The 25736-nt window shown below is 35.7% G+C and overlaps 1 protein-coding gene across 3 annotated transcripts in view; it reads left to right on the top strand.

The window, feature by feature from the left end:
* The window catches only part of LOC125241225 (acyl-coenzyme A:6-aminopenicillanic-acid-acyltransferase 40 kDa form), a 105901-nt gene that overhangs the window by 59464 nt on the left and 20701 nt on the right, over positions 1-25736 (top strand). Inside the window, exon 1 of one of the 3 annotated variants that reach the window (XM_048149592.1) lies at positions 17628-17753. The exons of the other annotated variants lie outside the window; for them this stretch is intronic. Coding sequence (XP_048005549.1) covers positions 17738-17753 — 16 coding nt within the window. The 5' untranslated portion in view covers positions 17628-17737. Of the gene's footprint in view, positions 1-17627; positions 17754-25736 lie in introns of those variants that run through there. 3 annotated transcript variants of the gene reach the window in all.

Genomic DNA, 25736 nt, shown 5'->3' on the forward strand with positions numbered 1-25736 from the left:
AAATAAATACCCTTACCGGGATTCGAACCCAGGAGCGCGGCTTAGCAGACAGGGTTACCACGCGCTAGCCCAGACCGGACCGTCTGATGTTATATAACATTGATTTATTCTTTTGTATACTTAGATCTTTCTTATATCACAGCCTGTTGTTATTTTTCTTGTAATGTTTTCAATTTTATTCTTTTTAACTGTAGTCCATTTTTCTTGTATCACATATATTTTGCATTTCTTCTGTCTGTTACCCTCCGTGAATCTTTCTCACTTGATGGTCTCATCGGAAGATCAGCGCTGGAAGTCACCAGCAACACGCTGAGATGAGGCCATTTCGTGGCACTTCATTACTTTCTGTCTTGTTGTTATTATGTTTTCTTTGTCTTGTCTGTGTTCACGAATAAATGTTTATTCTATTCTATTCTATTCTATTTAACCCCTTGGCCTTGTAGTTTGAGAAATACTGCTGTGCTGCTTTGTTATGCACACATCGATACCTACGACCGTAGCCGCAAGTTATTGGGGCGACATTCGATACGCAGGGGAAGTCCGGGCATAGCGAATAACCCGGGCAAAGCGATCGGCTTTTCAATCCATTTTGTTACAAATTACATAAGACTAAGTCGATTCCCGCTTCCGTACATTGCAATACAAATGCGAAAATGAGGAAATTCGAAACGAGAGACGATAAGGTTAAAACACGACCGAAGGGAGTGTTTTAAAGCGACACCAGACGAATTCCCTCTAAGGGCGAGTATCTTACACTTTTGAAGTTTCGATCTGACATGAAATACCTGGACTATACTTTATATGGGTCGAATACTTTATATCAATATAACCAAAGACCTATATAACTCCATCTAGACGGATAAAGTCTAAGAAAAAAACGTACCTCAGTACCATATAGATAAAGCAGTGGTGACCTACTTAGATGGCGTTACACCTTTGGGGTAGGCTCAGCTAGATGGCGCTAATATTAAAATTTGACATTTTAAAACATATCAAGCTCAGAATATGGGCCAAATTGTCAAAACTGAGGTTCAAAAGTTTTAAGCCTGTGTGGAGAGATGGCAGTCTATGCACTGTGATTACACATTTTGCTTTGACAGTAACGCTCTTTAATACTCGATCCTCTTTGATATAACATACTGGTTAACTTAGGCATTTACTTAACCAGTGTTAATGTCAACGTGGCAAGGAAGTGAAGTGAAGGACATTGCAAAATGGAGCGACCCGACCAGACGCGGACAAGTAATGTCTAAATATAGGGCAAGCTTTTAGCAAAAAATAAAAATACATATAAAGGTGAATCCAGGCGTCTTGAGACTCTTGTCCAGACTGGAGACTCGACGTCTCACGCCCCTGCCACAGCACAATAAAGAGTACTATCGTACAGTATGACCACTCCCGCTCCCGGCTGAAAGTGCCGCCCACCCCCTCTCGGTTACCACACAGTTACCGCCTGTCAAAACGTGAACAGTCGACCTGTCATATTTCACTCACACAATTTCAATAGTACGCGTTCACCTACACGAGCTTAGACTGTGTGCTAGGAACGCGCCTCTTTCATATATTTGATCGCCATTGTCCGAGGTGTGGGTGGATATAACAGATTAAATATCATATCACGTAACAAAGCGTTATTTATGTTTTCGTTGACTTCAACCTTCAAAAATTGACGCCCGAAAGCTGACCAAAGTTTTGACTGATTTCGTTTGACACTCTTAGTAAGTGCGTTTGCCTGATTTGATATATGGTAGGTAGGTATATATGGAATCTGTGGCTTATACTCGCTATATAAAATCAAATTACCATGCAATGTTATGCACTAGAGAGTCATAATGAGAACGATCGTGACTGTAGGACCCACGGTGCCTAGTGCCCCGGATTCTAGAGCCTAGATAAATTCAAATTTTCGACCTTGTAGTCCACGTTTCCTATAGACGTATTCCCGATGGTTGACTAGCCCTGGCGAATTTCATTCAAGGCAAGGATTATTTATATAGGATTTACATATTTCATACTAATCATCGTACCTCGATTTTTTAGCGCCACCTATTAAATACATTTTTCAAAATGTGTATTGACGTGATATCGTGATTTTCAAATAAAGAAATATGTCATTTGTTCTTATAAAAAATAAAAAAAAAACGCGCAAAATTATTTGGGGAAAATATGATTTTGGCCACTTTCAGGCTGCGAAACTGCACCATTTAGTTTTAACTTCTAAACCTAAAAGGCCGCCCATACATTTCAAGGGTACGCTTTTTTGTATGGGCTTTGTCAGTCCAGTATTAAATCGTAAAAGATAAAAACAGAGTAAAAGCTTCAACAAGTTAACTTTGAACAAGTTTATTTGTCAACGGAACCAATTATGAGAGAAAAACGAATTCCACATGGTTGAGTTGCCAAGCGAGTCTCATTCAGGTGAAAATTATTATGGCACCAATAATGGGACATACCTATATTATTTCCTTTATTTATCTTTTCTCTTAAGCTAGGTTTTTTACAATATGAGTATAAAAGTAAAATAAAAAAACACTTACAAAACAATATAAAAACATATAAACATATTATAAAAAACCTAACCTAGGGTGCCCAGGTGCCGGTGGTTAGGGCCGCAGAGAGAGGAACCGTCGGACTATCCGCGCCGTGTCCAAGATCACCGCCTTCTGCATCTGACCCTTGATCCAACCACCTAGCGAGAGTCTCTCGAGATGTTGGTCGAGACTCTTCGCTATGAGACCGTTCGCTGAAACGACTATCGGGACAATGATCGTCGAATCAACATCTCACATGGCGGTTATCTCGTAAGCCAAGTCTAGGTACTTACTGGACTTGTCCTCGGCTTTCACGAGATTCTCATCATGGGGGATGGTGATGTCGGCGAGCACGGCCCGGCGTTGCGATCGATCTATTATGACAAGGACATATATTATTATTAAAGCGAACTTTTTGAGTATGTTTGATAATTGACTGACATCTTTAATAGTACATTTCGTTATAAGTGCGAGAAGTATGTCATTACTTCACGAGTCCCGAGACATTTTGCCACGAGCGGCACGCGAGTCCTCGGGACGAGTGAAGAATGACATTTTTTAATACAGGTGCGAAAAACACTACTACAACGAAATAAAACAATCCGAACTATCAATTTTCCCATGGACATTGACGGATTATTTGACAATTCAAAGGCGTATTTTTGAAGCTTTTAAACTTGCGTGCATATTTTCGAGTTTGCTATTCATCTAACATAATTTATTTCATGGGGTGACATAAAAACATAAACATTTACGATTTGGGACGATTCTTTAATGTACAACCACATTTTAATTTAATCGATCCATTTATGCCCCGACGTATTGCAAATAACGTAAAATAATTATGACAAATCGCGTAACATATTGAGGTTTTTGTACGTGCATTCAGTTAAAACATGGTAGACGCCTCTACTTTGACAGTAGAAGACGCGTTTCGTTCCAATCCTATTATGTTTACACGACTCATTATGACCGAATTTTCAAAGTATAAACCATTTTATAAATTATGTTTAGCATGACTAAAAGTAAACAATTACATATGAAAATTAACGTTATAAATATTAGGAACTTAATAGTATGTTTATAGTTTTATTCTGTCTTAGTAAACTAGACTAATATGAAAACAGCTCGGTAAGTAGTCGTAAAATGGAACGTATACTTCTTTTTACGCACTAGTTCGTAAAATACAACTTCTCGCACGCTAAACAGCCAAAAAACGGGCACTTTTTGAGCAACTGTATTAAAAAATATCTATCGCTTTATGCATATTATAAGTTGATTGTCCTATTATTATTTCGTTTACAGCAATGGATGTCAATGGTATAAGCAATTTAAAACTATGAGGTTTTGCTCCGGTAATGGACAAAGCAGACGGTCAAATCAAATGTTGCCAGCGGTTAAAATCTGATGACAAATAGGTACATATTGTACAGGGACTACCAGTCAGTACCAGTCATGGGATGGTAATAAACTTTATATCCCATCCCATGACTGGTAACTGGTACCACTTCGGTTATAGGCTGGTTCACACGTATTAAGTTGTCAAGTAATTAACTAAATATTAACTTAATTTTAAGCGACTTAATTTTAAGTAATCGTTTGTACGTTGTACGTTGTAAACAGCTAAGCTCTTTAGTCATCCCGAGATGGACGATCAACAGCGCGTTCAAGCAGTGGATAAGCAGAAGAAATGAATATAGCGCTACTGCAACTTAAACTTCACTGTAACGTAAAATACCCTATAACGGAAGGTGATATATGCCATTATGGACAAAAAACACAAATGCATAAAAATAAGTATCTAAAATTAGTTTCTAAAAACTGACGGAATACCAAAAACTAGAGTCATAGAGCTGATTAATTTTGAAGTTTCATTTAATTCTGTTAATTCTGAAGGATTTGGCGGCATGATAAAAGTCATCAGTTTACTGAAAAAAATATCAGGACGAATTCTTAGTAATGTTGCTAAGAGAGTTAAGTTCATGTAATAAATAATAAAAAAATAATTCTCGGCGTAAACTTGAATGAGTTTTACTTACTGCATTAAGTATGAGATAAGGTATAAAACATACTAGTTTGTTGCTCCAAAGATATAAAGAAATAGTGTTATTTTGCGAGTTTCCATAACTGGAACCGGAAAAAAGCGTACCTCCTATGATGGAAAAGGAACAATTTACGTAACCAAAATTTACAAGAAACTATCCTACGTTAAAATAACCCAAACTAATTTTATTTGGGGTATATAAAATTGACTCATTGAGTATCAGTTGGCTTTAAAAGCAAAATTTTAAACTTATTTCACTGTCCATAATGGGGGATCCATTACTGGAGAACTGCCGTCCATGATTGGAGAAAAAACATATCGTTTTAATTTGTTAACTACGAAGAAACCGATAGGAGTATCTATTCTGCAATACGCTTGAAATGTAAAAGAAGGTTAAGACATTCAAGTTATAACACTCTTAGCGGTAGAATTTTTAACGTATCAGTGAAATATCAAAAATAGGCAAAATTTTATCTTAAACTGTCCATGATTGGGTCCGTTACCTTAGTGTCTTCCGACCACTTCAACATTTTTCAAAAAATATCGTTCACTCACGAACATACGATTGCAACCGCTCCGCCAAACTTATACAATTAACTAATATTTATCTAAATTGTGCCTGTCCAAACGTGTCAAGTGGTAAATTCACGCCCACCCACTTAACCGAAAAATAGACAAAATTCTAATTTACTTGCTTAAGTGCACGCTAAATTTTAACTTGTAACTTATTACTAAATTGATTGTTTACACGCTTTAAGTCGCTTAAAATTAAGTTAATTACTTGACAACTTAATACGTGTGAACCGGCCTTATTGGGGTGTTTACTATACTTCAATATAGGCGTACCGGTGGTTGATACGAGAATAGTTTTTAAACTCATAAAATATCAAATGTCTTTCATAATATATATTATTATAGAATTTGCTACTGAAATTCTATATTGAGAAAAGAACTAATTAATTAAGTAAGTTAAGAAGGCTTAGAAAGTCCTGACAATGAAAGTCATACAATGTCACCGGTGTAAACAAGGAAAATTCCGTCGCAAATAAACGATTTCATAACAAAAATGTCAAAGTCACGAAAAATATATTGAATACAATATACCATTTACATCAATGTAATGACGAAGGATATGGTTTTTAATTAATAATATGATCAGAACTTAAATTTTTAATTTTTTTATTCAAGTAATCTGTTATGGTTGTTATTTGAGTAGGTACATAATTAATATTTACAGTCACCGGCATAAATTAGTGATGATTTCTGTACCTTGCCGCTTTAAATCATTTGACGATTCCGTATGACATTTCAAACACGACGTTAATGTGACAAGATAGGTATACAAATCATCACTTATTTATGCCAGTGACTGTACGATAATCTATAAGCACATATCTAGTAAGTTCAATATGACCCTTTTCTCGGTTACCAACAATGTAGCTGAATAAATGCGTACCAAGGTAGGGCACAGCGGATATCGTCTCGTTCGAATCTAGAGCAGAGCCCAACTGGGGTAGTACCTCCGCCTTACAGAAGACCGCAGCCAAATAGCACTAGACCCTACTCATAGTGTTGTGTTCCTGTCGGTGAGTAAGGTTGCCAGAGCTCAACGAGGGTGCGGTGTGCTGATGACGGGAGGACTTACGGAACTAACTTGTTCCGTTTATTGTCCTTTGAGTCGTCGGCAACCCGAACCCTTCTTGGAACTTGTACACTCCTTTTTGCTGTGTACTTAACACAGCAAAAGGGAATGTACAAGTTTCTAATGGGGTGGCAACGCGCATGTGACACTGTTTGAGTTGCAGGCGTCCATAGGTTACGGTGACCGCTTTACATCAGGCGGGCCGTATACTTGTTTGCCACCGACGTAGTATTTAAAAAAAAAAAAGGGGGCAAGTTAGATGACAATGCAATAGCACAGTATAATAAAGAGTACTATCGTACAGTATGACCAATTGACCACTCTCGCTCTATATCGATATATAATTAAACATTTCGCCATTGTTGTCCTGTAGGACGAGTTCAGTATAAATAAAACTATATCATAAAAACAAAAGTAAGGCAATCTGTAACGCCACAATTTAAAATAGTATCTAATTTTAGAACAAAACGGGACTTAATCGCGTAAACACTTACATTTATATTAGGCCCGACGTTTAATCTACCCGTGACCACGAACATAATGTGATGTTCGAAACGTCGGGCCTAAAATGTAAGTGTTTACGCGATTAAGTCCCGTATCTAAATCGTTCTAAATCAATATATAGTATCTAATTTACTGTTTTTTTTTTAAATATACTGATTTGTTTAGTAAACAACACAATTTTACCAATGAGGATGCCATTGGTCGATCGATTTTCTCCTAAAATTTTGGAGTTTGCCCTATAAATATTGTCTAGATTCCGTATGTATAAAAAATCTTGAAATATTCTGGAGTCCTTTCTTAGTGGTTAGTACCCATAGCCGTGGTGAACTGGATAAAGCCCCTGTTGTCACGAGCCCGGATCTGCGCCGGCGCAGCGCACGACACGACACGCGTTGATCGATGATCTACGCCCGTGCTTGATTTATCGTGTTTATCGATCCAGTGTAAACAGATATTAATCATTATTTCGGAAATTGATTTTTTGCAATAACATTTCTGTCAGTACATCCTTAGTTTGTGAAATCGAGGGCGTGGGTGGTGTTTTACCTTTAGGACAAGAATTAATGTTTGTTTTTGTTTGCTTTATATTTGTAAATAAATAATAATAATGGACGAGAACCATTAAGACGAAAGGGAACAATTTCCCCGAATTTGGTTTGAAGATATAATTTTGCACCATTTAATACTTACACGGTCACAACAATTTTATATCTAAATAAGTGCGTGTTTGAATTTCTGATATTTTTGAATACCCCAGCCGCTCCAATATATCTGATGGCGACTTTACTATATTAATATCTATTTTAACAAATTATTTTATTTAATCCTTGTGAATGATCTCTCGGTTCGATCGATATCGATTCGATTTTTCTTTTTTATGAGAATAAGTAGTTTTTAAAAGTGGTATAAAACTTGTATCTCACTAACTCATACCAGTTTAATATTTGAAAAAAAAAGAATCGGTGAATTGGGACATAAGTAGTCAATATTAGTAGGTACCAAGTTTTGTATATATGAAATCAACACCATTGGTAGAAAATAGAACAGATAAGCAAATAGTAAAGTCATATAAAAGTATGTTGCTGAACAATTTACCTAATCTCTGAATTGACATAAATGTAGTTAAAATGTAAGTATATTATTATAATACTAACTTTGAAACTGTAATGTAATGCATGATCTCAATTAGACCTAACTCAATTAGAATCTAAATAATAATAGATTAAGAGTTTTGTTTGTAAAATTCTATAAAAAATGACTGAAATAAGGTAAACGTCCCAATGAATGACACTATTAGGAGGGATTTGAGACATTTTCTATGAAAACTACTTATTATGTCACCCATACAGACTACTGGTGTATGCAGATTTATGAACCAATCCTTCCTTTATGTCAGTGAAACATAACATTGTATAATAGTAATAACATTTCTTTATAATTTCAGTTTCCCTTGAGACCTGAAATTGTACCAATGGATAACACGCGAAAACTCGTATGTCCCAATATATGACTATGGAAAAAAAAATAGGCTGTCCTAATGTATGACAGTGTAATACGGTAATTCCGTAATTATTAGCTGCTGTAGCAACAGCTACCCCTCTCGATACTTCGTCTAATGCCTTTAATACGTCATCTAAACTATATTTTTAGAGTTTGGAGGCATTTTTACTTTTATTTATCTATATCTGTAACCAGTGTATGACACTATACTTTAGACCTAATGAATGACATGTAAATACGTACCTGTCATTCACTGTATATCCATAGTAAAAGAGTGTATGACACCCATGTCAGACACTACTCACGTGATAGATGGAACATTTATTTTTACAGGGTATATTATACGTATGTTTTACTTCCTTAATTTATTGTTAAAATAAAAACTTGTGAAATTACATTTTGTGCCAATGAATGACGCGGGTGTCATACAATAGTAAAATCTAAAAATTTGTTCCAGTTAATGACATGTCTTTAAAATACTAAAGTAAGGAAAATAAGCTACTTTCAATATACTAAATCAATTGTTTAATGTATCATCAAACAGTTTATAATGATGTTTTACCAGTAACTTCAAAATCCTGGTTTTTATTTCCACTTTTCGAATGCAGTTTCTTAACAGATTTAGTAAAAATTACGACGCACAACCAGCTAGATGCACTTCCTTGCAAAAACTACCCCACAGAATAAAAATTACTAAACTTATCATTCACAAATTCAAAACAAAATTCATAGATAACGCTGACGATCGATTAAGTCCTGTATCTTGTTTATACCGTTAACCGTTTTCTTATTTTTTTAAATAAACTGTGAAATAGTCATACATTGGGTCAGTGTCATCCATTGGGACGTTTACCTTAAACAGTTTTTTTTTTACCTACAGGGTCCCCCTGTAGGTGAAACCAATGGTGTTGATTATTGAGTAATTTGACAAATTTGACGTACAGTATGCGCCTACGGCGACGCGACACATCTGGCGTCCGGCATTTCCAAGGCTGCGTACATTGTAATGATTGTAATTAATTAGGTAAAGACTCAGTTGGATTAATGTACAAGTAATTATGTATATACCATGAATATCAATGAAGATAATAAGTAACTAAACGACTACTTGCATGTGAACTGTCATGGGTTCGAATTTAGGTAAGGACATGTGATGAATACATGTATTTTCTTCCTGGGTCATAGATGTTTTCTATGTATAAATTAGAGATGCAACGAATAGTTGTTTGGCCGGATACCGGATACCGAATATTCGTCCCAACCATCAGCCGAATATTCGGTATCCGGCCGCCGAATATTCGGACAGCAGAATTTTACCTACAATTTAAGCAGGGAGCGGGCGCGTCGTGCAGGTTTTGACTTGTTTCGTAATGAACTTCGCACGGAGTCCGAAGTTTTTGTTTAAATGATTATTTTTTTAATAATAAAGGGCTATGATTATAAGTATGAATACCGTAACTGTTATTTTTACATTTAATTTGTTTACCCCAAAATCATTCAATCAAAAATAGCACATCCGGTATCCGGCCGGATAATACGTCACTATCCGGTATCCGGCCGAATTTAAAATAAGAGCCGAATAGGCCGGATACCGAATAGTAACCGAATATTCGGTGCATCTCTAGTATAAATGTAAATTACTACATAATAATTATGTATAATAATCAATTTCACAAATCTGAATGAAATAAAACTATGGACACGGATTAAATCTCGTATAATGAATTTAAAATTCATCCTGACGTTTCGAACACTTTACAGCGTTCGTGGTCAACGGGTGACTCACCCGTCATGAGTAACTATCGCGGTAACCGAAGACAATATTAAATCTGAAAGGACATAAATGTAATCAACTAATGCATTTTTCATTTTAATATTCGAAATTGTAATTAGACTGAAATTGTGTTAATCTTAATTTAATTGCTGTTAAATAATTGATGAACGTGTAATATTTATTATTAATAAAATGTCTATGTCATAATTATTTTGTTGTCTGAGTCTGAGTATACATATTACTCACTACATATAACTACATAAGCATTTTTGTATATGTGAGATTAAGTCTGTGTTATAGAAAATCAATGATAAAAAAAATGTTTGAAAACTAATAATAAATACGCATTTTCTATACCACAACATTACTGATTCCATGACCATTATACTATTTTGACATTTATTGTTTTGATTTGTGAGGGTTTGTTCAGACTAATCAAAATACTGTAAAAATATTCTTATCAGATTAACTTGGTCCATTTGTTATTGATGTTTAAATGGACTAATTTTTATTTCATTATTGGACAAAAATAACAGTAAATATTTAACAACCGAGTATCCGCAACGCAGGCTTCGTCATGAGGTTACAGCCATAAATCAGCAACCAGGCGTCGTCCTTACACACAAACAATAAAGTTATCCGCAACAGGCTTCGTCATTTACCCATATGTGGGTTATTGCAACAACAACATACGCACAATCTAACTAGGACCCGCCCGAGTCGTACCGGGCCCAAAGGTTCCCATCACACTAGCAGCATTTCCACGCTGTATAGCCAACGAAATCCCCTGCACCAGATACGACCCGGAACGCGGATCTCAGCCCCTATCCCTAAGTCGACGACCAAGTTGATGTTTATATAAAATGTAAGTACAAAAACGAACTGTCATAGGTATAAATTATAAATCGCTTCAAGTTTTATTCATAGTAAAGAGAAAAACTTATTTATAACAAATATTATTTTCTAATAGTTGTAGGTATCAAGTAGACACCGAAGAAACTCTTCTCATAAAGCACAATTCAACGAACACTATATTTTTCTAAGTGATAAATCTAGATTTCTGGATAAGTATTAAAAGATAACGATCGTCTTTTTCGATGTATTCAGGCACTCGAAATATTATACCAATTTAATATCATTTTTTAACGTTGGATCTAGGCAAAAGTAAGGATACAATGAAGCGTTGATTTCTTTAGTATATTTTATGTTTCTACTTTCCTTTACATGTCGGATTTGTGTTAGTAGTAATAATAGTCCATAGTTTTCTTGGTATTTCACAAAAACGTATTTATTACGTTCTCATTTTAAATCGATAAATTATTAAATTATATAAATTACTGAATAGATGACACCCTCCACGCATTGGTGCACTGTCCAGCACTGGTACCTACTTTGTCATAGCTCCCGAACGGATGAACCAATTTAGATTTAGTTTTTTTGTCTGAAAGCTGAGTTAGTCGGGAGTAGTGTTCTTAGCCATGTTTCATCAAAATCGGTCTACTATGTCGCGGTCGGGGGTTTTTTCAATATTTTTCCCCTCACTAGCTCGGAAACACGTGTTTTGTCCTTTAATACCAGCGGGTAAAAACGCATTTTATCCACTAGTGGGTAAAGTAATTTGACCTTGAATAAAATCAAATTAATTGCTTTAAAATTGATAAAAGTCGGTGAATCTAGTAATAAAGATGATTTACCACCCGTGAAACTACTGGAAGCAGTGATAAACGTTTTTGTGTTACACTCGGGTGCAAATGTATTTTACTTCTCGTGTGTTAAAAAACTCGCAAGTTCAGGATTCTATTCTCGAACCTCTCGCTTCGCTCGTGGTTCAACTATAGATTCCTTTCACTTGCTCGTTTTTCAATTCCACACTCGGCGTTAAAATACAACTTTGCCCCTTGTATAACAAATAACTATTAATTTTGTGGTTAGGTTATTTACTGGTATTTCACCCTGTATAAAAAGGCAAGTAATTTCATATTTTTGCTATTATATTTTCTTTTCCCGAACTACCCTCATTGTTATCAGTGAGACAGAAAACTAGCCGTCTAGAGTTTTCCAGATGAACAGATCCAAACCGGATTCGTCGGTGCGGATATCGGATATTGCAATAATCTGTCACATGAAAAGCGTTGAAAGAAAAAAAATGTCTGTATTAACAGGTGCTTTTCCCTGAAAAACCAACATACCATACATGCGCGCAAATTAGTAAATTCACCGAGAGATGGCGCTATACCTATACTTCTAGTCACGTACGCAACTATGGGAACAAATCAAATTTCCTCGCTAAAGTGAGGGGAAAAGTTTTGTGTTAAATACACTCGGGTGCAAATGTATCTTCTCGTGTGTTAAAATACAACTTTGCCCCCTTGTATAACAAATAACTATTATTTTGCCTGAAACTCTGAGTATTTTTTATGCTCGTTATTTGAATTTTACAATATAATATTTGGAATATAGTGCTTATAACTATTAAATAAATTTTTTTTTAATGTTTTTTGATACAAAATCATACTTCATTGATTTGGAACAATGCGTTTTATCGGACCTACATCCGACACTATCGGAAGCGTTTATCGGATGTAGGATGTCGGTCCGACATCCGATATCGGATCGGATAATGTGAAAACGGCCTAATGCATTAAACAGGGATGTCCTGAACCCACTTGAGCAAGGAGACGCTACAGAAGCGAAAATGTTAAAATGGAAAGGATGCCTTTCAATTTGGGAGTTTTATTTAAAATATACTGGTGTTATCAACTAGATTTAACAAAAAAAATTGACCATTCAGAATTACTTAGTTAAAAGAGTAGAAAAATCGAGGTTCCGCTCTCGACTGTTTCCTCCTTCAAAACTTAATCAATCGTAACGAAATTTGAGAATCTGAGTAACGATGAAATGATCTGTATCGGGCCGTTTTTTGGCTAACTGTTACCAATTTTGAATACCAAACCTTTTTTGCGCCATAACCAATAAGTCCGTTTTTGAAATGTTTTGATGGGCTCTAGCGTCTTTAAAAATAAGAATATCAAAAAAATCTAAACGGTCCGACACAGATTAAAATAATATTAATCTGGGTTGAAAAAATCAGTGCTCTATCTTCAAAATCCAGAGAGGAAATAGTCGAGAGCGTTTGTATGGAGAAGTGACGCCTCATTTATTAAGACGATAAAGGAGGCGTCACTTCTATATACCCTCATCATTGAAAATGAAAATGAAAATGAAAAAATGAAATGAAATGAAAATGAAAATGAAATGAAAATGAAAAAAATGAAAATGAAATGAAAAATGAAAATGAAAATGAAATATTTATTTTTCAAGTAGGCATATTACAATGCGCATATGAACGTCAAATAAAGCTACTTACCTATTACTTCGCATATTGGAATTTTCCGTCAAAAAATATGTTTTCAATATCTTCATTTGACATTATGCCCTAGAATTGCTCCTATTTATATCATAATTAATTTCTGTCTGGACTATGATCATTAGGAACGCGACTTCCAAGATTTTTCTTACATCATATTTATTTAGAGTACCTATTTATATAATTTCTCTTATGCCATAAATTAAATATAACAAGATCATACCATCCCATACATTAAAATGCGACCGCCTAAGACCGCGCTTACACTCCACCACACATAGATGGCGCCACAAAAAAAATGTCTTGTAGCTTTCGATTATACTTGTAGATGGCGCTAAGTGTCACTTTTGACATAGATTTACGGCTCGGAATTGACACTTAATGCCAATCTACAAATAATCGGTGGCAACAAGGTATTTTTTGTGGCGCCATCTATGTGTGGTGGAGTGTAAGCGCGTTCGTAGGCGGTCGCATTTTAATGTATGGGATGGTATGATCTTGTTATATTTAATTTATGCTTATGCTCACAACATGTTTGGTATATTTTTCAGTTTAACTAACTTCAAGGGATGCTGTTCACAATTCGTTTTTATGTACCTATTGTTGTTTACGAATGCTTGTTACTCTATGATTTACAAAATTGCCAAAATTGCGGAAATTCTTTGTTTAATTAAGTGTAAAATATTTGGGTTAAGTCAAATTTTAAGGCATACTAAACTTCTATTTTTATATGTTTTTGACGTTTTTTAATATGTGTTACTTGGGAAGGACAAAAGTCATGTAAAATAACATTCATAGCAAATTTTCTTCGTAAAACGTGTGCCTTCCTAAACCTTGACGTAGGCGAAATCATCGGCGCGCCAAAACACTCAAAAATTGATTGAAACGTACGTACGGGCGAAGATTTAGTAAAAAAAATTAGATTTGTGCCTTCGTCCGTGCCAAGTGCCAAGATTTAGTTGACCGTCTGTATTATTACTAGCTATTACCCGCGGCTTCGCTCGCGTTAAATTCGAAAATTGCGGAATGCTCCATACAAACTTTAACCCTCTATTTTAGGGAAGTGGGGTGTTAGAAAGAGACAAAAAGTAGCCTATGTCACTCTCCATCCCTTCAACTATCTCCACTTAAAAAATCACGTCAATTCGTCGCTCCGTTTTGCCGTGAAAGACGGACAAACAAACAGACACACACACTTTCCCATTTATAATATTAGTATGGATTATAATATATTAGCTTTTGCCCGCGGCTTCGCTCGCGTTAGAAAGAGACTAAAAGTAGCCTATGTCATTCTCCATCCCTTCAACTACTCCACTTAAAAAATAACGTCAATTCGTCGCTCTGTTTTGCCGTGAAAGACGGACAAACAAACAGACACACACACTTTCCCATTTATAATATTAGTATGGAAATATGGATGTACAATGTACATCGAGTAACATGACTGGATTATATGTATGACCATGGGAGTTTAGAACAGATGTAGAGAATTAATTAACATTGGGAAAACTCGGAAATGATCATAAATTATCATAATTCATAGTATTCAAACTAAGCCCAGCGAATGTATAAATATTAAATATATCGTAATTTCGTAAAGCTTTTATCTAATAAAATAAACCCAAACTTGCAAACTTCTACATTATAATTTAAAACTAGTTTTTTATAGACTTATTTTGCACCATTTATGGAAATTATAAGCATTTGAAGTGCTATTTAGACTTCCGAAAATAATTTTAAATACTTAGGTACCACGGATACAAATTTGACGACTAGTCGTTAGTGACCCTGACTGACCTCATGGTCTTGGGTTCGCATCTTGGTTTGCAGCATTCAATATTTTCATGATGAGCACAGATATTTTTTCCGGAGTCTTAAGAAGAAAGTATTTACATATATTTATAAAGTGGGTTGGAAGGTCAGATGGCAGTCGCTTTCGTAAAAAAAACTAGTGTCTACGCCAAGTCTTGGGATTAGTTGTCAAAGCGGACCCAGGCTCCGGGGTAACGCAAGGAGGGTCACAGGATGATACGGTATTTTTTTTAATATTTTCCTTCAAAATTCTTTTTTTTTCCACAACAAAAAAATTATAAAAAATAGTTTATTTACTTTCAATTTGAGCTCTTTCTAACGATACCCCACTTGACCTAGTAACTTGAAATTTACAGTTTGCCCCCCTTTCATTTTGGCCATTTTCTACAATTAAAATTAATAAATTAAAAAAAATTATACCTTCTATTTGTAGAGGTTCACAGTGTTCACAACTATTCCAAATTTCAAGTTGATAGCATTAGTAGTTCTGGAGATATTTAGGAATGTGACAGACGGACAGAGTCGCCCCATAAGGGTTTCTGTTGTACCTTTTTGGTACGGAACCCTAAAAATGAATGTATTGCATTCATACATAAATAATATCCCTCTTATTAGTATACCCAGTATACCTAAATACATAAATAATATCCCTCTTATTCATAAACGTATTCTAAAGTTATTAAGCCGATAAAGTTCGTTTGTCCCTTTCCGACGTATTGGTGTGATAGAAAAGGACAAACGAACTTTATCGGCTTGATAACTTTAGAGTACTTTTATGAATAAGGGGGTATATATTTATATATCATTGTCTATATATCGTTGTCTGAGTACCCACAATAAAGTCGCCGTCAATAGAACTTGTGAACAATGTAAACAAACCTTGTAGTCAAAATGTCTTTAATTTCCATTCTAACTCATCAGATACTGGCTAAATCCATGTGTTATTTAATCAATTCTTATCACATTATGATCCTCAACCTTTTAAGTAAAAAAATTGTGCTAGAATAATGATATTTTATAGAATGGTTTGTTTACATTGTTGACAATTTCTATTGACGGCGATTTTACAAGCCTTCTTGAGCTTACCGTGGGGCTCAGTCAATCTGTGTAAGAAAAGAATGTCCTATAATATTTATTTATTTATATCAGGATTTATGAAATTCCCTTTCAGGCTTTCATATACATGGTATCGTGAAATGCGAAAATGATTTACAAAATCTACTTTTTCTAGTTATTTTTTTTCGAAAGTCCTCTTGGTTATGAAAACGTTCTTATGTAAAAAATATGTGTCTAATAACACGGCTCAAACATTATGATCATAAAAGCCAACAGCGTACTTAGGTTACGTAGTTTTACGCTATTTAATTAGGCAATTCATCGATAGATGGCGCTGTATACAATTATACTTTGTTTAGATTTTTCTGGCAAGTCTGTCTTACGAGCTAATCTTTTAGATGATAGATAAAATTTTAATGAATGCAAGAAGGATGGTGTGCTTTACGTTACAGAGGAATTCTCTTTTCTACGTATTTATTGTAATGTGTTGTTAACAATACTATTTAATTAAATTTATGTATAAAAACAAATCAAATAATTTTATTCACGTTTACATTTCAAGTAGGTATTATTTATGCCACATGTAAATGGACTACTGTATTTGAAGTAATTTGCACACGATTAAAATGATTGACGACTAATGATTAATAATTTACAATAAAACTATTTGGGATCACCCTATACGGAGCGTGACGTCAGATTAATGTCATCGGCATGAAAAGTACGCTCCCTGGTAATCACTGTGCAGTGTGCATAGACTGCCATCTCTCGGCACATGCTTTTTTAGTTTCCTTGCATAATAAATGGATTAATTAGTGCGACAGGACTTTAATCAAACATCAAAGTCATTGTCAAGTCCGTCAGTTAGATTATCAAAGAATTTTAGACACGTATTTTTTCTTTTTTCTCGTAAACGAAAAATGACGACGGTACAGTGCGTTGAAGTTTCGCGTGACGTCACTCCTAGGTACAATTTTTACTTAGAAGTGACCTCACAAGCCCCCACTCCGGAACTTTGATACTCTATATCTTTGTATTTTTTCATTAATTAGAAAAAGCGAAAAATATGTGGTCAGTATTTTTGGACGATCTAACTGACGGACTAAACAGAATGCCATTTTTTATATGTAGTCGTTATCCCTACACGACATTCATCACATTTGTCATTTGATGTTTGCCAGTCGCTTTTCGGGGAAGGAAAACATCGTCAGGAAACCGGACTAATTCCAATAAGGTTCAGTTTACCCTTCGGGTTGGAAGGAAAAACTAGTGCCTACGCCAAATCTTGGGATTAGTTGTCAAAGCGGACCCCAGGTTCCCATGAGCCGTGGCAAATGAACCCTCAGCGCGCGAGTCCAACTCACACTCGGTTTTTTCAACGCAGTGCTCCCGCGCAGCTTGCCTTTAATACCGGTGTTTACATAAACTCGCGCAGTCTCTCCGCCGCACTGCCGGAGCGCGCGCGTCAGAGGTCGCAGTCGCACGAAGTTTGCCCTTTGGATTTATAATGCCGGAGTATAGTGGTGAGTTCTGGTTGTGGTAAACGTGAAAAGTTTAGTTGGTCGCTATTTTGAAAGTATAAATGTCATTAAGATCGTAAAATTTATTGTAAATTATGAAGCTTTTAAACATTAGGCGAGCTATCAAAATTGCTGCTAACTTAGCTTGGTTTGACTCTAATTGTCTCACGTGTGTTTAGTAAAACGTCCCACTTTGTCGGTTACCATTAAGGCGAGATTTACTTGTATCTTTATATGAATAAATTGACAAACCGGCTTTATAAAAATCGAAAAAGTAGGACGTTTTCCCGTACACACTCACATACGGGGCAAAATGTGATAAACAATTAAACATGTATTGTCTAGTTATATTAGCAGCGATTCAATCAAGTGTCATTAAAATCGTCAAATTTAATGTAAATTTTGAAGTCTACTGAAGACGATACAGGAGGGGTCGTTCCCCATACAAACGCTTTCGACTATTTCCTCCCTGGCTTTTAAAGATAGAGCAATGATCTTTTCAACACAGATTTTTTTTTTTATCTGTGTCGGACCGTTTTGATTGTTTTGATGTTCTTATTTTTAAAGACGCTAGAGTCCAAAAATTACCAAAAAAGGTTTGGTATTCCAAATTGGTATTAGCCAAAAAAACTAAACGGTCCTACACAGATTATTTCATTGTTATTCAGATTCTCAAATTTCGTTACGATTGATAAAGTTATGAAGGAGGAAACAGTTGAGAGCGAAACCTCGATTTTAAAGATTTTTTCGCAATATCTTTTTTAACTGAGTTGTTCTGTAGGGGCAATTTTTTTTTCGATAAATCTAGTTGATAACACTAGTATATTTAACTAAAATTCGCAAATTGTGACGAATGTGACGAATGAAATGACGGCTCTAGTCTCCCGAGACATTTCTGTGCAGCAACATGGCTTTTTCAAGGGTAGAAGCGTGGACACTAATCTAGTTACTTATACTGAACATATTATTGATGCTTTGGATGCCGGTTATCAGGTGGACGCCGTGTATACCGATTTTTCGAAATGCTTTGATAAATTAGATCATTCTATTTTACTTCAGAAGCTTTAAGATCGGTATACACGGTGACCTCTTCAGATGGTTAAAATCATATATAAGTAATAGAAGCCAGGCGGTCGCACTTAAGGGCTATAGGTCGAGATTTCTACCCATCCCTTCAGGTGTTCCTCAGGGCTCGCATCTGGGGCCATTTTTATTTGTCTTATATGTTAACGATATGGGTACTGTCTTTCAATCTTCATCCCACATACTTTACGCAGATGATACAAAAATTTATAGAACGATTAAAAATCTGGATGATTGTGTTGCATTACAATCTGATTTGTCACGGTTTGCAGAGTACTGCCGGCAAAATAACTTAATTCTAAATGCTGATAAATGCTACACTATCACGTTTACCCGTAAACATAACCCAATTACTTTTGATTATAAATTGAGTGGTAGCAGTGTCTCGCGTGTTTCGTCGATTCGCGATTTAGGAATTACTCTGGACGCTAAACTTTCCTTTAATGAACATTTAGATAATATCGTGGCTAAAGCATATAAAAAATTAGGAATGATTTTGCGTTTTAGTAAACCATTCAATGGTACATTTGCGTTAAAAGTTTTGTATTATAGCTTCGTCCGAAGTATATTAGAATTTGGCAGTGTTGTTTGGTCTCCACACTATGGTATTCATAAGTCTCGGCTTGAAAGGATTCAAAAAATTTTTTGTAAGTCCCTTGATTATAGAATTGGACGATATAACTCTGATTATCTCTCGTCTGCGGCTAGGCATAGTCTTCCTCCTTTAGAAAAAAGAAGAACCTATCTTGATGTTTTGTTTTTATTTAAAATTATTAATAATCACATTGACTCCCCCTTTTTATTAGAAAATATCTCCTTCAAAATATCTCGGTTCCACTCACGTTCTAAACCTACTTTCGCTATTTCCTCCTGTAGCACACAGTATGCTAAAAACTCTTTCTTTAGGCGCACTTGTAACTTTTATAATAATTCGATTAATAATATTGATATTTTTGCTCATAATTTGTCCAGTTTCAAGAACAAGGTTCGGCAATTACTGTTTTCTTGTTAACTGTATTATTTTTTCATTAAGTAGATTTTATAAAATGCATCCTTGCGTGTGTACCTACTCAACTACTGCGTGTGTAATTTTGTTAACTATTTTTACTTAAATTTAACCATCTAGTAATGTAGGAAACTCTAGGCCTAGATTTATATATATTTTTGTAAACCGTACTTGTAAAAGGCTGTTTGATTTCTAAATAAATTAAAAAAAAAAAAAAATTGAAAGGAGGGCTCCTTTCCATTTTAGCATTTTCGCTCCTGTAGCCTCTTAAACATGCCAAGTTATATTAGCAGCGATTCAAGCAAGTGTCATTAAAATCGTCAAATTTAATGTAAAGTATGAAGTTTACTTAAACATTAGGCAAGCTATCAAAATCGCTGCTAACTTCGCTTGGTCTGACTCTATACGGGGCGAAATGTGATAAACATGCCAAGTTATGTTTGCAGCGCTTAGTACCTAAGCACAGTATAATAAAGAGTACTATCGTACAGTATGACCACTCCTGCTCCCCGCTGAAAGTGCCGCCCACCCTCTCTCGGTTACCTCACAGTTACCGCCTGTCAAAAAAACAAACAGTCAACCTGTCATATTTCACTCATACAAGCATAGTACGCGTTCACCTACACGAGCTAAGACTGTGTGCTAGGAATGCGCCTCTTTCAATATATTTGATCGCCAGTGTCCGAGGTGTGACCTAAGTGTCGTTTTAATTGTCAAATTTATTGTAAATTATGACGTTTACAGGATTGACAAAGCCCGTACAATAAAGCGCACGACTGAAATGTATGCTTTTAGGCTCAAAACTAGATGGCACTGTTTCGCAGCCTGAAAGTGGCCAAAATCATATTTTCCCCAATTGTTTTGGCGTGTTTTTATTTTTTATAAGAACAAATGGCATATTTCTTTATTTTAAAATCATGAGTATCACGTCAATACACATTTTGATAAATAGTACATTACATCAGAGGCCGGGAATCCGTTTTCACGCCGAGGCATGTATAGTGCTTTTCTCAAACATACAATGAAATAAAAAAAAATGCTCTAAAGGACAATATTTTATAAAAAAAAGTTACTTTGCAGGCCTAGGCCTGAAAAATAATATGAAATCCCTTTACAGTCCTCTCGAGTTGTTGCGCCCAAAAAGCGATACTTCCCAGCCCATTTTAAGGAACGTAAAGACAATATTTCATTGTATGTTTGAGAAAAGTAAATTTTGTAGGCATCATCGGTGTAGTTATGATAGTATTTAATAGGTGGCGCTAAAAAATCGAGGTAAAATTCTTAGTATGAAGTATGTAAATCCATACTAATATTATAAATGTAAAAGTGTGTGTGTCTGTTTGTTTGTCCGTCTTTCACGGCAAAACGAAGTGACGAATTGACGTGATGAAGTGGAGGTAGTTGAAGGGATGGAGAGTGACATAGGCTACTTTTTGTCTCTTACTAACGCAAGCAAAGCCGCGGGCAAAAGCTAGTAAGTAGATAATCATTATATTCTCTTTATTATATTCTTAATCTTATATAAAATCTGTGCATAAAACAGTCATAACTAATAAAGAGACAAAACTTTTAGTTATCTTAGCCCCAGCGATTGGCACATTGGTTGCATAGCCTAGCTTTTACTTAGGTACGTAAAGCTTAGTTATGCAATTTTTATGTTTATTACATAGAGGAATAAGGAAGAGTTGTAACTCCATACATCAGTAAATGCGGGTTATTTGTATAGGCATAGTTAAGTGACATCTAGCGACAATCACGCGTGAAATAGCGTACTAGGTGGCAACTGTGTCTCGTCTGCCAAAAATGTAATATTAGAACAGGAGGGCGATTTTTGAATCTCGCATACGGGATTTTGTCACTAAAATACCGGTTGAAAACGGTGACTTGCTTATTATTTTTAGTGACAATTTTCTGAATTCGAACGCGTGAGACTCAAAAATCTGCCCGCAGTTTACAACTTAAGTATATTACAAGCTGAAGGAATTGAAAACAGAATACTGATTAATACTATTGTAATATTAGCTAAAAATTGGTGAGCATTAGACTTTTCGTTCGTCGCGACGAGACACAGTTGCCACCTAGTACGCTATTTCACGCGTGATTGTCGCTAGATGTCACTTAACTATGCCTATACAAATAACCCGCATTTACTGATGAATGGAGTTACAACGCTTCCCTTATTTTCCTCTATGGTTTTGGTTTACTATCAGGGAAATGTCCTTACATAAGAGAAATTATGCAAAGGAAAACTTATCAGGGATTCCTAAACGTGAGCAACATGAGGAAAACTTTGTTTATGGACATTAAAAGCTGATCTGTCTGCATAAAACCTTTCTATCAGGATAATACTGTTAATTTAATATAATAAGGAAAAGGTCAGTGACAAACATGTTAACCGTATAATCACATGTATACTCGCATGTAATAAGTACTTCAGTGCAGTTTATGTTTCCAAATCGTAAAACTACAGCATGTTTCAGTTTCCTTTTTAGGGTTCCGTAGTCAACTAGGAACCCTTATAGTTTCGCCATGTCTGTCTGTCCGTCCGTCCGTCCGTCCGTCCGTCCGTCCGTCCGTCCGTCCGTCCGTCCGTCCGTCCGTCCGTCCGTCCGTCCGCGGATAATCTCAGTAACCGTTAGCACTAGAAAGCTGAAATTTGGTACCAATATGTATATCAATCACGCCAACAAAGTGCAAAAATAAAAAATGGAAAAAAATGTTTTATTAGGGTACCCCCCCTACATGTAAAGTGGGGGCTGATATTTTTTTTCATTGCAACCCCAACGTGTGATATATTGTTGGATAGGTATTTAAAAATGAATAAGGGTTTACTAAGATCGTTTTTTGATAATATTAATATTTTCGGAAATAATCGCTCCTAAAGGAAAAAAAAGTGCGTCCCCCCCCCTCTAACTTTTGAACCATATGTTTAAAAAATATGAAAAAAATCACAAAAGTAGAACTTTATAAAGACTTTCTAGGAAAATTATGTTGAACTTGATAGGTTCAGTAGTTTTTGAGAAAAATACGGAAAACTACGGAACCCTACACTGAGCGTGGCCCGACACGCTCTTGGCCGGTTTTTTAACTACTCAATGTTAATTTAATTTAAGATTACACAAGTGGTGTTTGCCTATAATTAGTTGTGCAATAAGCTTAAAATGCTAATGCATGTATACCTAACCTAACCATGTATCATTGTAACCGCTGTTGGCAGACCTTAATAAAAAAAACCGGCCAAGAGCGTGTCGGGCCACGCTCAGTGTAGGGTTCCGTAGTTTTCCGTATTTTTCTCAAAAACTACTGAACCTATCAAGTTCAAAACAATTTTCCTAGAAAGTCTTTATAAAGTTCTACTTTTGTGATTTTTTTCATATTTTTTAAACATATGGTTCAAAAGTTAGAGGTGGGGGACGCACTTTTTTTTCCTTTAGGAGCGATTATTTCCGAAAATATTAATATTATCAAAAAACGATCTTAGTAAACCCTTATTCATTTTTAAATACCTATCCAACAATATATCACACGTTGGGGTTGGGATGATATCAGCCCCCACTTTACATGTAGGGGGGTACCCTAATAAAACATTTTTTTCCATTTTTTATTTTTGCACTTTGTTGGCGTGATTGATATATATATTGGTACCAAATTTCAGCTTTCTAGTGCTTACGGTTACTGAGATTATCCGCGGACGGACGGACGGACGGACGGACGGACGGACGGACGGACGGACGGACGGACGGACGGACGGACGGACAGACAGACATGGCGAAACTATAAGGGTTCCTAGTTGACTACGGAACCCTAAAAAATTATGATAATAGTTATTTGTTATACAAGGGTGAAAAGTTGTACGAGTAGGTATTTTAACGCCGAGTGTGGAATTGAAAAACGAGCAAGTGAAAGGATCCTATAGTTGAACCACGAGCGAAGCGAGTGGTTCGAGTATTAAATCCCGAACTAGGCGAGTTTTACAACACACGAGAAGTAAATTCATTTGCACCTGTGTGTAACACAAAACTTTACCCCTCACGATAGCGAGGAAAGTACAACGCAAAATAATTTTTAAGAAAAAAAAAACCGCCTTTCTTTGGGGTTCTGGTGATAAATACTTTCAAATGTTGGATTATGTTATCAATTCGTCTGTATATTTTTTAATGTTTGTTATTCGATTATCTCCGTCATTTCTGAACCAATTTTGAAATCTGGATGATTCTGAAGTACTTACAGATGAGAATGATTATCAGAACGGAACTCTAACCAGGGGCGGCTCACTCTTCATCAGCAGTTCCACTGCACCAAATGTCACTGTTCTGGACGTAAGTGCATGCTGTTCTTATAAAAATACCAAAGTCACTATAAGTGTGCCGTTCAGATTTGAGGAGTTCCGTTCTGACCATCATCAGCAATTCCACTGCACCAAATATCACTGTTCTGGACGTAAGTGCATGCTGTTCTTATAAAAATACCAAAGTCACTATAAGTGTGCCGTTCAGATTTGAGGAGTTCCATTCTGACCATCATCAGGAGTTCCACTGCACCAAATGTCACTGTTTCGTACGTAAATGCATGCTGTTCCTTTAAAAACACAAAAATCACCATATGTATGCCTTTCAGATTTGAGGAGTTCCCTCGATTTCTCCAGGATCCCATCATCAGAACTGGGTTCTGAGAAAAATGGGACCAATCTGTATGCATATACATTCAATCAAAAAAAAATTTCAAAATCGGTCCAGTAACGACGGAGATATCGATGAACAAACATTAACAAAAATAAAAAATAAAAAAATAATAACATACAGAAAATTGAGTACCTGTTAGGAGTACAGGAATAGGGAACTCGGTCGATATGTTTGAGGAGACCCTTACCACATCTCGGACACTGGCGATCAAATATATGAAAGAGGCGCGTTCCTAGCACCCATTATAAGCTCTTGTTGAACGCGTATCATGCTTGTGGGCATTTTCAGAATTTGGGACCCCCCAATTAGCGTTTAAGTTGTTAACAAAAATTAACTCGCTGTCAGTTTTGTGACGACAATTAAGCATAAAATCTGGCTAAAAATTTACTTTTTTCGCATTCTGAATGTAGATTATCGCTTAAAGTTTATTTAATTAACACAAAAACAATAATTGTATAGAAATTTCATGTTAAATTGTCGTCACAAAACTGACAGTGAGTTAATTTTTGTTAACAACTTACGCTAATTAGGGTGTCCCAAATTCTGAAAATGCTCTTGTATGAGTGAGATATGACAGGTCGACTGTTCACGTTTTGACAGACGGTAACTGTGAAGTAACCGAGAGGGGGTGGGCGGCACTTTCTGCGGGGAGCGGGAGTGACCATACTGTTCGATAGTAAGGTAATGGACCCAATCATGGACAGTTTAAGATAAAATTTTGGCTATTTTTGATATTTCACCGATATCGATACATGTATAAATTTTACAGCTAAGCGTATTAAAACTTGAATGTCTTATCCTTCTTGTACATTTTAAGCGTATTGCGAATAGATACTCCTATTGATTTCTTCACAGTTAACAAATTAAAATGAGGTGCTTTTTCTCCAATCATGGACGGCAGTTCTCCAGTAATGGATCCCCCATTATGGACAGTGAAATAAGTTTAAAATTTTACTTTTAAAGCCAGCTGATACCTAATTAGTCAATTTTATATACCCCAAATAAAATTAGTTTAGGTTATTTTAACATAGGATTGTTTCTTGTAAATTTTGGTTTCGTAAACTGTTCCTTGTCCATCATAGGAGGTAGGCAGTTTTCCGGTTCCAGTTATGGACACTCGCAAAATAACACTATTTCTTTATATCTTTGGAGTAACAAACTAGTATGTTTTATACCTTATCTCATGGTTAATGTAGTAAGTAAAACTCATTCAAG

Source organism: Leguminivora glycinivorella, chromosome Z (assembly GCF_023078275.1).
Source record: "Leguminivora glycinivorella isolate SPB_JAAS2020 chromosome Z, LegGlyc_1.1, whole genome shotgun sequence".
In the NCBI taxonomy this organism is placed as follows: Eukaryota; Metazoa; Arthropoda; class Insecta; order Lepidoptera; family Tortricidae; genus Leguminivora; species Leguminivora glycinivorella.